Source organism: Rhinoraja longicauda, chromosome 1, assembly GCF_053455715.1.
Source record: "Rhinoraja longicauda isolate Sanriku21f chromosome 1, sRhiLon1.1, whole genome shotgun sequence".
In the NCBI taxonomy this organism is placed as follows: Eukaryota; Metazoa; Chordata; class Chondrichthyes; order Rajiformes; family Arhynchobatidae; genus Rhinoraja; species Rhinoraja longicauda.
Window position 1 is genome coordinate 53,889,595 of NC_135953.1, and position 14,230 is coordinate 53,903,824.

General features: G+C 42.4%; 1 protein-coding gene across 2 annotated transcripts in view; it reads right to left on the reverse strand.

Annotated features, from left to right (window-relative positions):
• adamts6 (ADAM metallopeptidase with thrombospondin type 1 motif, 6) overlaps positions 1–14,230 on the reverse strand; it is a 231,674-nt gene that overhangs the window by 70,260 nt on the left and 147,184 nt on the right. For both annotated transcript variants that reach the window (XR_013547164.1, XM_078397497.1), the window contains exon 13: positions 308–453. Coding sequence is in view for 1 of the 2 variants with exons in the window: in XM_078397497.1 (XP_078253623.1) it covers positions 308–453 (146 nt within the window). In the remaining variant the exon portion in view is untranslated. The remainder of the gene's footprint in view (positions 1–307; positions 454–14,230) is intronic.

The following is a 14,230-nucleotide window of genomic DNA, read 5'->3' on the forward strand; positions in this document are numbered from 1 at the left end:
ATATATTATTTAATTATGATGATATATCCCACTATTTTAGTAAGGCTCACTAAACAATACATACATATGAAGCAAATTGCTTCATTGATAAAAATACAATTTGATATGCTATCCTACTCATACAATATAACCATTGTCTTTAATGAGAAACATGAGATAAATAGTATAATTTACAAGTGTTATCATGGAATATTAGAATTTCCTTATATTCTTATTCGATTGTAACCTTTATAATTAATACATGAAACAAAGTTATCATGCGGTTTTCAAGTATATCTTTTTGCTCTGGCTTACTTTAGTTACTTACGCTGGACTGTCACAGTGTCTCAGAGATGAGGAGACTCCTCCCCCACATGTCCTACTGCATTCTCCCCATATGGACCAAGGTCCCCAACCCCCATCTACACTCTGAGGCCAAGTACCAAAAGGTACACATTCGCCTTGATAACACCACTGTAAGAGAGAAGAAAGCACAGAATTAGCTTAAGTGACATAATGCAAACAGTCCTACAAATTAAGCAATGATGAATTAGAGCAATTAATATTCAGAAGAAAACGTAAACTATAGACTTAAATATCAAACACTTTTGTAAAACAATTTCTAGTCACAAATTTGAATTATTAGAACGAAAAATTCTGATTGGACTGAAAACTGTTATAACATATGCAAGTAAGCTAGTTTGCATTTGTTTTATATGATGATAAAGTTGTGTAACATACAGAAAATTATGCCACATAGTGCTGGGATAACTCAGTGGGTCAGGCAGTTTCTCTACTTCAGACTGAACAAAGGTTCTGCCCCAAAATGTCGCTTATCCATGTTCTCCAGAGATGCTGCCTGACCTGCTGAGTTACTCCAACACTGTGTCTACTTTAGTAAATCAGCATCTGCAGTTCCTTGAATCTGTATATTCAGAAAATAATGTTGTTCAAGATTGCTATAAATTGAATTTCAGTTAATTTCTTGGATAAGTTTTGTGCTATCAAGGTAAGGAAATTGGTTCTGATAAATACAATACTCCACATTGTAATAGCATCAGAAATACAAAAAAATAGTACTGAGCTGTCAGGTAGTTAACATTCATTCTAGATTATCTCAGCAAGGTGCTTTAACCGAAATTTAAAAAATGAACTTGTTTCTACAACTGTGTAAATATTTTTATTTTCCATTAGTCATAATTTCTCCAACAAATATAGCATTAAAAAGATATAATTCTGTGATTTGTTGAACATTCACAGGAACTAAGATGAGATAAAAACATGCACAAACTCAAGATGAGAGGCAGCACAGTGATGTAGCAGTAGAGTTGCTGCCATACACCCAGGTTAGATCCTGACTACAGGTGGTGTCTGTGCGGAGTTTGTACATACTCCCAGTGACCACGGGTTTTCTCCGGGTGCTCAGACTTCCTCCTGCACTCCAAAGACGTACAGGTTTGTAGGTTAATTGGCATTGGTAAATTATCTCTAGTGTGTAGGATAATGTACAGGGATCGGAGCGGACTTGGTGGGCCGAAGGGCCTGTTTCCATGCTGTATCTCTAAACTGAACTAAATGAGTCTGTCAACATCAATGAGACAGTGGAGGCAAGTGGAAAAGGGGAGTGAGAGACTGGTGAGCAGGTATAAAGAGTGAGATGTCAGTGAGAGGATGAATCTGGGCAGCAACAGGTGGGACTCAAACCAGGCCGTACTCTGAAAGCATGACATTAGTGTTCAGAACTGACTTCAGTAGAAGGCAGGTACATGATAGGCCATTAATATTTCCAACCGATTCATTTTCGCTTTATAAATGATCAGCTGTAAAGGTATGGAATGGCCAGTGAGGCTGTTGAGTAGAACATGTAACCTATGTCATGCGGTGGAACTCAGACATCTATGCAGCTATGCGTAGGGGATGTATTCAGCTGCAGTAGCTTGGACTCCAGGTTACAGGACTTGATCAGCAGCTGGGTTAACTGTAGTAATTCCACCATTCCACAATTCCTCCTCAATCTTTGCACATCTCCAATCCTTTCCACATCAATTCAATTTCATGTTTTTTGTATTTTGTGTTTTTATGACTGGTGGCAGATCAATTTCCCTCCGGGGATAAATAAAGTTCTATCGTATCGTATCGTATCGTATCGTATCGTATGTCCTTCATGTCAAATGTTCACTTTCGTACACTAGTGGGGACAATGTTCAGTCAGTGTTGTCAGAGATGGGACTGCAATGGCTCAGCTACAAAAGAGGACAGGGAGAGTAAGAGGGAACAATTGATGGGGGATTCAGTACTTGAGGAGCCAGAAAAGTATCTTGTAGCCATATATGCCCTCTGAGATAGTACAGTGCATTCAGTAAGTATTCAGACCCCTTCACTTTTTCCACATTTTGTTACGTTACAGCCTTATTTTAAAATGGATTTAATTCATTTTCTTTATCATCAATCTACACACAATACCGCAGAATGAAGAAGCAAAAACAGGTGTTTAGAAATTTTTGCAAAGTAATTAAAAAGAAATAACAAATATCACATTTACATAAGTATTCAGAATTGACCTTAGGTTCATCCTGTTTCCATTAATTATCCTGGAAATGTTTCTACAACTTGATTGGAGTCCTCCAGTGGTAAAATAAATTGATTGGACATGATTTGGAAAGGCACACATATAAGGTCCCACAGTTGACAGTGCATGTCAGAGTAAAAACCAAGCCATGAAGATGAAGGAATTGTCTGTAGACCTCCGAGACAGGATTGTGTCAAGACACAGATCTGGGGAAGGGTATAAAACAATTTCTGCAGCATTGCAGGTCCCGAAGAGCACAGTGGCCTATTGTCATTCTTAAATGGAAGAACTTTGGAACCACCAGGACTCTTCATAGAGCTGGCCGCCCGGCCAAACTGAGCAATCGGGGGAGAAGGGCCTTGGTCAGGGAGGTGACCACGAACCCGATGGTCACTCTGACAGAGCTCCAGAGTTCCTCTGTGAAGGTGGGAGAACCTTCCAGAAGGACAACTATTTCTGCAGCACTCCACCAATCAGGCCTTTATGGTAGTGGCCAGACGGAAACCATTCCTCAGTAAACGGCACTTGACAGCCCGCTTGGAGTTTGCCAAAAGGCACCTAAAGGACTTTCAGACCATGAGAAACAAGATTCTCTGGTCTGATGAAACTAAGATTGAACTTTTTGGCCTGAATGCCAAGCGACATGTCTGGAGGAAACCAGGCACCGCTCATCACCTGGCCAATTCCATACCTATGGTGAAGCATGGTGGTGGCCGCATAATGCTGTGGGGATGTTTTTCACCGGCAGGAACTGGGAGACTAGTCAGGATCAAGGGAAAGATGAACGGAGCAAAGTACAGAGAGATCCTTGATGAAAACCTGCTCCAGAGCATTCTGGACCTCAGACTGGGGTGGAGGTTCTCTGGAGGGACCTGAAAATAGCTGCGCATCGACGCTCCCCATCCAACCTGACAGAGCTTGAGAGGATCTGCAGAGAAGAATGGGAGAAATTACCCAAATACAGGTGTGCCAAGCTTGTAGCATCATACCCAAGAAGACTTGAGGCTGTAATCGCTGCCAAAGGTGCCTCAACAAAGCACTGAGTGAAGGGTCTGAATTCTTATGTAAATGTGATATTTCAGTTATTTCTTTTTAATTACTTTGCAAAAATTTCTAAACATCGCTTTTAAATTATCGCTTTTTTAATTATGGGATATTGTGTGTAGATTGATGATTTAATTATTTTTTTTAATTCATTTTAAAATAAGGCTGTAACGTAACAAAATGTGGAAAAGGTGAAGGGGTCTGAATACTTTCTGAATGCACTGTATGTGATAATAAAGGAACCATTGAACTCTGGTATCAACAACATAGATAGAAAAAGCACTGAGGTCCTCATAGCAGATTTTAGGGAACTTGGAAATAAATGAAAAAGTTACAACCTCAAAAGGAGTGATCTCAGGATTACTCCCTGAGCCCTGCACTAACAAGAACAAAAATAAGTAGATCGAGGGAATGAATCTGTGGCTGGAGAAATGGCTCAGGAGAGAGTGCTTTAGACCTCTGAGTCATTGAGCACATCAATGTCCTCCAGAGAGGCTGCCTGACCTGTTGAGTTATTCCAGCACATTGTGGGGTTTTTTTGTGGTAAAGTAGCATCTGCAGTTCCTTGTATTGTCATTTCTGGGCAAGTGAGACCTACCTGTACATGTTTGACTGGTTACTCTTCAGCAGGATTTGGGGCAATATCCTCACAGGGCCTGTTAGGAAAGATTAAACTAGCCTGGCAGGAGAATAAGAATCTCAAGGGGAAATGCAGTGAGCAGAGAATCAAAGCGATCAGTGAAATGGAAAAGTCACACGCAAAATAAATAGAAACAAAGACAAGCAATAAAATTATGTCAAAGTACAGTCAACATTAAAAGGACAAAGCTAAAGTTGCTAAATCTAAATGCATGCAGCATTCACAACAAGACAGATGAATTAAAAACACAAACAGAATTAATGGCATATGATCCAACCGCCATTAGGGAAAAGTGGCTGGAGAGCGATCAAAGCATTATTCACCATTTATGAAGGATAGGAAAAAGGAAAAGGAGATGTGGTAGCATTGTAAACAAAGGACGAGATCAGCGGAGCAGTGAGGGATAATCTTTGCTCAGTGGATCAAGATGTAGTATTAGAATCTGTTTCAGTGGAGCTAAGAAACAGAAAAGGGCAGAAAATATCAGTGGAAAGTATTTGTCAGCTAACAAGTAGCAGTTATACTACTGGAAATGGCATAAATCAGTAACTTCAAAAGTGCCATGTGACTAATGCTGTCATCATGGGAGACTAAACGGGGAGGAAGAATAAACAAAAATACTGCTAGGAAAAATATCAATAAACTAAGGGTCGAGAAATTGATAGATTTCTGAGGATTGAAAGGCAGTTGAGGGATTTTTGAATAGTGCATGATAATGGTGCTTAGAGTGAAGACCAGCTTTGGAAAAACAAAGATGTGGCAGTAAAGTAGAAAAATGGCATATAAACGTAACTAAATTGGAAGGTAGAGGTGTACAATGGGAGTCCTTACACACCCAACTCAGAGGTGAAACAAACAACTGAAATGTGTAGGAAAGAACTGCAAATGCTGGGTCTAAGCCCGAAAAGTCGCCCATTCCTTCTCTCCAGAGATGCTGCCTGTCCCGCTGAGTTACTCCAGCATTTTGTGTCTACCAAGCAATTGAAATGTTGGCCTACCAACAAGATGACCACAGTTGAAGAGCAAGGATGTCCTGCTAGAATTATCCAGAGGTTTGGTGAGATGACATTTGTTGCAGGAGGTGCCCCCGAGTATAAAGCCTGAATACTGGTCGATCTGGATTGAGGCTGGAGGCCCTGCAGCAGCCTGGGACTCAATTAGATTGGGTGCCACTCCAGCAGATTGAGTGCCAGACCGATCCTGCAATGCTATCAGGCCAATGGGCCTTTATGGCCAAATGCACTTAAAGCAACCTGAACTTAGAAAATGACATCAAGTTCCTAGGAGTAAATATTACCAGCAACTTGTCCTGGACCAACATATCAAAACAATGGCCAAGAAAGCACACCAACACTTCTACTTCCTTAGAAGGCTTAGGAAGTTTGCATGTCTCCAACAACCCCACCCAAGATCACAAGAAATTGCAAAGAGTTGTGGACGCAGTGCAGATCATCACGCAGACCAACTTCCCATTCATTGACTCTATCTACACTTCACACTGCAAGTCTGCAGCATACTTAAGGACGAATCTTACCCCAGACACTCCCTCTTCTCCCCTCTCCCATCAGGTAAGAGGTGCAGAAGTGTGACAATGCACACCTCCAGATTCAAGGACAGTTTCTTCCCAGCTGTTATCAGGCAAATGAACCATCCTATCACCAACTGGACAGAGCGGTCCTGACTTACCAACTACCTCATTGGAGATCCTTGGGCCATCTTGAATCAGACTTTACTGGACTTTATCTTGCACTAAACATTATTCCCTTCATCCTATATCTGTACACTGTGGACAGCTTGATTGTAATCAGGTATAGTCTTTCCACTGACTAAATAACACGCAGCAAAAAAGCTTTTCACTATATCTTGGTACACGTGACAATAAACTAAACTAACAAAACAAGAACAAACCTGACAATGTTTGAACATGTTCTCAGTGGACTATCTCTATACACTCTGTACTTAATCTAGGATTGTGTATATGAAAAGTGATAATTTACTGATCTGTGTGTAAAAAATAGAATTTTGCTATAGCTCGGTACATGTGATAATAAAGAACCATTGAACCAATGGCAGTTCACTAGAACAGAATGAGAGGCGATCTAATTGAAAATATAAACAGGTTTAGACAGATTGAATGTGAGGAGGATGTTTCTCCTAAATGAGAATAAAGGATCACAATCTTTGGTTAACGAGCAAGAGATTCAGAACCGAGATGAGGAGAAATGTCTTCAATGAGAGATTGGTGAAAGTATGGAATATGAAGTTAAAGGAGGCCAAGTCACGAATATTCTGAAGAAGTAAAGTTCTTGACATAATAGTACCAAGGATCTAGGTAGCACACTGCAAAGTGGTGCTGATGTAGATGATTGACTGTGATTGTATTGACAGAACCTGCAGCACTATATCATATCATATCATATCATATATATACAGCCGGAAACAGGCCCTTTCGGCCCACCAAGTCCATGCCGCCCAGCGATCCCCGTACATTAACACTATCCTACACCCACTAGGGACAATTTTTTACATTTACCCAGCCAAGTAACCTACATACCTGTACGTCTTTGGCCAACTCTTTTTCCTATTTTTCCATTCCAGTCTTGATGAACGTTTGCAGCTGGTGTAAAGAGTCGGATAGTCTGCTCCTGTTCCTAATTCTTATGTTTTGTTTATGTTTCTTAATTCTATGCCAAACTCTGTTAATCCATTATTCTAAAATAGTTTCAAGCACAAGCTTTTGGGTGAGGGCTGTTCCCTTCTATCACCCATTTTCACAAATGAAAATCATATGATAAACATATAATTTCATTATGGACAATTTAATTCAAAACATTTTCTAAAATGTTCTGAATTTGCATTAAAAGTGTTTTCCAAAAATGATTGCATCATCTCAAATCCATTTAACATGTACAATACATCAAAAATGTTTTAAAAAGATCCAACTAATCATTTAAAATTAATATCATGAACTTTGCTCCACAGCTTTTGATTTTCCATCCATTTGCAGGAAATAAAGTGATGGAATAGGAGATGGGAAATGACCATTTTTGTGTATTGGTTGTGAATCTCCCATCACTTCATGCTGAAAGATCACTGAAACACTGAGGTGGGTTTTCGAAAATCCCATATTATTAGACAAACAGAAACATTTTCAACAAATGGATTTCAATTCCACAAGAGAATTGCCAAATCTCAATAGCATGTTGAAACAAAAACTCAGAACCATTTAAAGTCTTTAAAAAATAAAAATTTATTACACCGACTTTGGACATAATTACTTCCTAATAACATAAAATGAAAGAACATCCTGCAAATATAGCAGGATCGTCCTTTGTGGGCAGCTGCAGCTGGGGCTGTAAAATGGCACCAAAATGGCACCTCTTGCATATGGACTCGGTAGGCTGTTCTGTACATTCTGTACTGACTGGGGCGATTGTGCTTATTCATGGGGATAATTTTACTGAGCTGTACGCAAAAAATGTATTTCCCTCTACCTTGTACACGTGAAAATAAAGAAACCATTGAACCATTAAGCATACTCAAACAACACTTCCACTGGTTGGACGCAATAGAAGCCCTGAGTCCAACACTGAGATCCGCTTCAGTGAGCATCTTGCTTCTTTCTGCACAGTACACAAGGAGACCATGGATGAAGAGGAGGAGACTGGAATAACAATAGAGAATACCAGGGCCACTCAGCAGGTGCAGCGGCATCTGTGAAAAGTGATACAGTGTTAATGTTTTTAGGTCCAAGACTCTTCATCAGAACTGTGAAAGAGAGATAACAAGTTAAGTGTTTAGTGGCAGTAAAGGTGGAGAAAAGATGGGTAGAATAAAAGGAATATCTCTGATAGGGTGAGAATGAATGGGTTAATGTGGCAGTTTGATGCAGATTATGCCTCTTTGTCTGCAAGATGTATTTATAATAGCATGGCAAGGGGACATGCACAGCAGACCAAAATAAGATAACTGAATAAGGTAAAATAAAACAAAATCAAAAATGGGTGGCTGGTAGGCATGGCCAGCTCTTATAAAGAAAGAGTAAGTTGGAGAAGTTGATAATGATTCTGAAAGACTGCAATATGTCCAGAAGACTCTTCGTTGGGTTTCATTGTGAGTGTGCATGAGGCCACTGACAGATAAGGCAGAGGGGGACTAGGCTGTGGAATTAAAGTGGCAGGCAAATGGAAGTTTCAGAATCACTCCTGCAAACTGAGTGCAGCTGCTCTCAAAAGCGACCACACTGTGCTTTTGGTTTCTCCAATGAAGATACTACAATCTATAATGTGGGCTTTTCAGTACGGTTGGAGGCAATTAACTAGACTGGAAATCCACACAAGATGCTTTTTACATTTGAAAGAAGTTGCTTCAGTTTTTCTGGGATGCTTTACTGTGTGCAGCACATCATGTCTCCAGATTTGTGGTCATCTGGTGCATGCTGGAAGTCATGCACTTCTATTCAGCTGATCTTAACTCTGTGTTTGTCTCTTGAATCCAGTCAGAAAAAAGTCATTGTGTAAGAAGGAACTGCAGATGCTGGTTTAAACTAAAGATATACACAAAAAGCTGGAGGAACTCAGCTTTCCAAAGCTGGTCAAAAGCTGATTAATCCAGCATTTGGTGTCTATCTTCAGAAAAATGTTATTTTTCCTCTTCGTCACTATTTTGCTTGTCAAGTAATCTATTTGTCAGGTTAGTTTCAATTGATCATCTTGATTTTTGATAAGTATTGCTAATTTGTTAAGCATTATATTATTCCAAAGTTATGTTGAGCAATTAATTTGCTTTGCTTTTTTCTTCATTTCAAAGATCTTAATAATGGCAGTTTTGATTCTTGGGTCATATTAAGTTTACCATTCTCAGAATACATTACTCCACAGGGTGTCATAACTAGCAATTAGTGTCCTTTCTGTGGGCTATTAACTAGATTTCCAATGTGCTCTCTTGTTTATGAAGGCAGGAGAGTGGGCTGCTCGAGGCCCTGCAGCTGCCTGGGGCTCGGCTGGAATGGGCGCCGCTCCAAGAGGCTGACCACGTGGACCCCACACGGCCTACAGCGGTAGAGCAGTGGCAGAGGACACCACGGCTATGCTTGGCCAGGCCGACCCTGCAACGCTGCCAGGACAACAGACCTTCATGATCAGATCAAGAACCCTGTACTTACAACAACTGGGAAATGGCGGCAAACTGGCGACTCTGTATACTGTGTAGGAAGGAACTGCTGGTTTAAACTGAAGAGACCCTTCTTGGTCGTCGGGTCTCAACCTGAAATGTCATCCATTCATTCTATCCAGTGATGCTGCCTGTCCTGCTGAGTTACTCCAACATTTTTTGTCTATCTAGACTGTGTCTACTGTCTCAGTGTACACATGCACTGTATCTGAGATGCTTATCTAATATGTATCGAAGTGCTTATGTATAGTGACACTTGTACTGAACTGTATACAAATATGAATTTCACTGTATCGCAGTACATGTGACAAATAAAGGACCATGCCATACCAAGGCAGCAATGTGCCATGATGCCTACAGGTTTTTAAGTTTCCAATATTCTTGGACAATTCTTCTTCTATCACTATCCTGCATCAAAGGAGATTATTTTGCATCTTCTATCATTTTGTTTACAGGCAGTCCTTAGCCAAGTGGTCCTAATTTTATGACTCCAATGCTGCATTCTATGTTGTACAGATGACAATTCAGTAATTATTTTTTAATTAATTCCGTGCTGTGGTACAAATCAATACTATGCTGCTTTATCAAATTTCTAGGCCTTGTGTTCTAAATTGCATAGTCCATTACAATACATAGATCATGTTGCCGATTTATTTTGAGAAATGTAGTGCCCATCCTGCACAGATCAAACTATTCATTGGCTGAACACAGTTACAGGGGCTAATATTGTTAATAGCATGAACTAAATATAGTTTGTTTCTCTTAAGGGAACGGTTCATGGCAGGCATGTACTCTGCTGAGTTGACCTGGGAAATTAATAATGGTACAACGTGGAAGAGTCCTCCATCAGCATCAAGAGTCAAGAACATTTTATTGACATACTAGACCAAGTGCATTAGTGCAGCACCTCCTCCTCCCCATCCCCTTCACCCCTCCTTCCCCTTCACCCTCCCCCTCCCCTTCACCCCTCCCCTTCAGCCCTCCCCCTCCCCTTCACCCCTCCCCTTCACCCCTCTCTCCCCCCCACCCACTCACCCCTCCCCTTCACCCTTTCCCCATCCCTCCCCGACCCCATCCCACCCCTCCCCCCCATCCCTCCCCTCTCCCCCCATTCCTTCCCTCTCCCCTCCTCCCTCCCCCATCCCCTTCACCCCTCCCCCCCATCCCCCCTCCCTACCCCTCCTCACCCTCCACCCCTCCCCTCCCTTCCCCCTCAGCCCAACCATGGACCCGTTGCCAGGCCGGGAATGCCCCCATGGCCGTGGACGGGCAAGGAGGGACAGGGAAAAGGCACTGATGGCTCAGTTTCTCCTGCAGGCCTCTCCTGCGGGCCGGGCGTGGAGCCGAAGCATCTCCTGCAGCTCGGCTGCGATCTGCGGCGAGCGGCAGCGATGACATGGATCCGTTGCCGGACGGGGAATGTCTCCCGGGGCCGTGATTGGGCGAGAGTGGACAGGGAGAAGACACTGACCTCGGCCCCATTCCTCCTGCGGGCCGGGCATGGAGCGGAAGTCTCTCCTGCAGCTCGGCTGCGAGCGGCCATCTTGTGGATCCTCTGCCGCACGCTGCTGCACCATGGGAGGAAGGTCAGGTGCGGGGCATGCCGGGATGGGCGCTGATCCTCCCGCTGGTCCTCCGGGGCGGGGAGGGGGGGGGAAGCACATTTATTAAAGTTTATTAGGTAAATTATTTTTAAAAAGTAACAAAAGTGGGTTTATTCAGACCACGTGGGAATGGTGAGTAGGGTGGGCCTAACATTGTCGCACTGTCGTGTAACATTTTGGTTGTGTAGAGGGCATGGTACACACATAAACATATACACACAAACAAACTAAGAGTTTTAGTAATATATACTAGACCAAGTGGACACGTTCGTAATATATAGATAGATAGAAGATAGATGTACCGAAATGGAACAATGAAATTCTTACTTGCAGCAGCAGCACAAGAAGTTGTAAATATTTAATAGATAATATAATAAACAAACAAAAAGAAAAGAAGGTCAATGCGTAAAAGATCCAATATAGCGCAAAAATAAAACAAAGCCCAAAGTTCCCAGTGCAACACAGGCAGTTTGTATTTTGGAGTTTAGTTGGAGTTCAGTGTTCAATAGCCTGATTGTTGTCAGGAAGAAACTGTTCCGGAACCTGCCCTTACTGTTGCCTTTCAGCCAGCAGCCCTGCAAATAGACCTTCAACACAGATGGTGCAGCCATAGCCAGACACAGGGTCAAGAATCTTTGGAGGTCATCCAAGGTCATTTGCAGTATCCACGGTTCAAGTCTCTGCCAAAAGCTTAGCACTGTGTAAGAACATTACACCAGCCAGAAGCAGACAAAAAACTGGCACTAAGGATATCCAAAAGAGTGATCAGTTGGCCACTGTATGGTTGTGCCATTATTTCATTTGTAAATTATGTTTAGAATGCTTGTTTTGTGATAGCTTCTATTTTGGCACTGTTCTCACACCTTCTCGCCCATTAGCTACATTTTGTTTTACCACAGAGCTTTCAATGCATCAGCATTTATTCACAAAATGCTGGTGTAACTCAGCAGGTCAGGCAGCATCTCGGGAGAGAAGGAATGGGCGACGTTTCGGGTCGAGACCCTTCTTCAGACTGATGTCAGGGGGGCGGGACAAAGGAAGGATATAGGTGGAGACAGGAAGATAGAAGGAGATCTGGGAAGGAGGAAGGGAAGAGAGGGACAGAGGAACTATCTAAAGTTGGAGAAGTCGATGTTCATACCACTGGGCTGCAAGCTGCCCAAGCGAAATATGAGGTGCTGTTCCTCCAATTTCCAGTGGGCCTCACTATGGCACTGGAGGAGGCCCATGACAGAAAGGTCAGACTGGGAATGGGAGGGGGAGTTGAAGTGCTCGGCCATCGGGAGATCAGTTTGGTCAATGCGGACTGAGCGCAGGTGTTGAGCGAAGCGATCGCCGAGCCTGCGCTTGGTTTCGCCGATGTAAATAAGTTGACATCTAGAGCAGTGGATGCAATAGATGAGGTTGGAGGAGGTGCAGGTGAACCTTTGTCTCACCTGGAAAGACAGTTTGGGTCCTTGGATGGAGTTGAGGGGGGAGGTAAAGGGACAGGTGTTGCATCTCGTGTCCCCGCCTCCTCTCCTGACATCAGTCTGAAGAAAGGTCTCGACCCGAAACGTCACCCATTCCTTCTCTCCCGAAATGCTGCCTGACCCGCTGAGTTACTCCAGCATTTTGTGCCTATCTTCAGTGTAAACCAGCATCTGCAGTTCCTTTCTACACGATCACGTCTCCAACGTTAGTCGGTACAACAGAACATTTATACACCAAAAAGATGACGTGCTGGAGTACAAAGGTGAGGTAGATTGATGTGTTAATTAGCAGATCCGTTTCTTTACTCCTACATTATACCAAAGCCGCGAGTTCTCATTTCCACACACACACAACGGAGTACAAAGGAAAGGACAATCAATGAGCTAATAAGCAAACAAAGGTAGAGGCAATCTGTATGTTAATGTACTCCCCACCCTACTGTGATGCAGGAGTCACCTGTATTGCTAATTTTATGAATAAAGTATATTTTAAAAAGAAACTGTTTTGTAAAAGAAAAATGTTTTACATGATATAAACGATCACTGATGAAGTGATTTAAATATGTAACAGAGTGTCTTACAGAGTATCTTTTTTTCCTACATGTCTTACATCCAACAGCATTTGGGACTTTTACACTTATCACCTTAGACTTTGTCACCTACTCCGACCCATCTGCCAATCAACTGCCCCTCCCCTCGCCTGTATCATCCCATCACTTGCCAGATTTTTGCCTGCCCCAGCCTCTCTTTTCCAGCTTTCCTCCCCCTATTCCTAAAAGTCTGAAAAAGGATGCAGACCTGAAACATTTCCCATATATTCCCGCCCGAGATGTTGCCAGAGCCTCAGAGTTCCTCCAGCACTTTGTTCATTCCTCTGCAAATTTTCTAGTTCAAGCCTGGAAAAAATTCCCAAACCTCGTGCAGTCATTTTGACAGCCACTGTCAAAGCCTGATCATGGACAGAATTTTTTTTTAACTCTTAAAGAAACAGCTAACAACCAATTATTATTGTTGTTGGTGCTAAGTGAGAGAAAAATGACTACTTACTCAATAGGATAACTCTCTGCTCTTCCTTGAAACATTTTATCTTGAAGAAACTTTTTCACCCAGAGAGTTGTAAATTTGTGGAATTCTCTGCCACAGAAGGCAGTGGAGGCGAATTCACTGGATGAATTTAAAAGAGAGTTAGATAGAGCTCTAGGGATTAGTGGAATCAAGGGATATAGGGAGAAGGCAAGCACAGGTTATTGATTGTAGATGATCAGCCATGATCACAATGAATGGCGGTGCTGGCTCAAAGGGCCAAATGGCCTCCTCCTGCACCTATTTTCTGTTTCTATCTATGTAAAGCAGATTTAATGTCACATCTGAAATGCTGCTGAACAATTAGCCTAGAATGTTCTGGAAGTGAACTATGTCACTGCTGCAGTTTCTAACACAAGAACTCCAAAGACGTACAGGTTTGTAGGTTAATTGGCTTGGTAAATGTACAAATTGTCCCTAATGTGTGTAGGATAGTGTTAATATGCGGGGATCGCTGGCCGGCGCGGACCCAGTGGGCCGAAGGGCGTTTCCGCGCTGTATCTCTAAACTAAACTAAACACAGGCCTTCACAGGAATGCCATTAGGTTTCCTGGACAAGATCAATTACATTCCCATTGGTGCAGTACTCTACATCAAACAGATATAATCAGCGGAACTTCTTAGAATCTGCTGAATATGCGACCTCTACCCAGAAAGGCAAGGAATG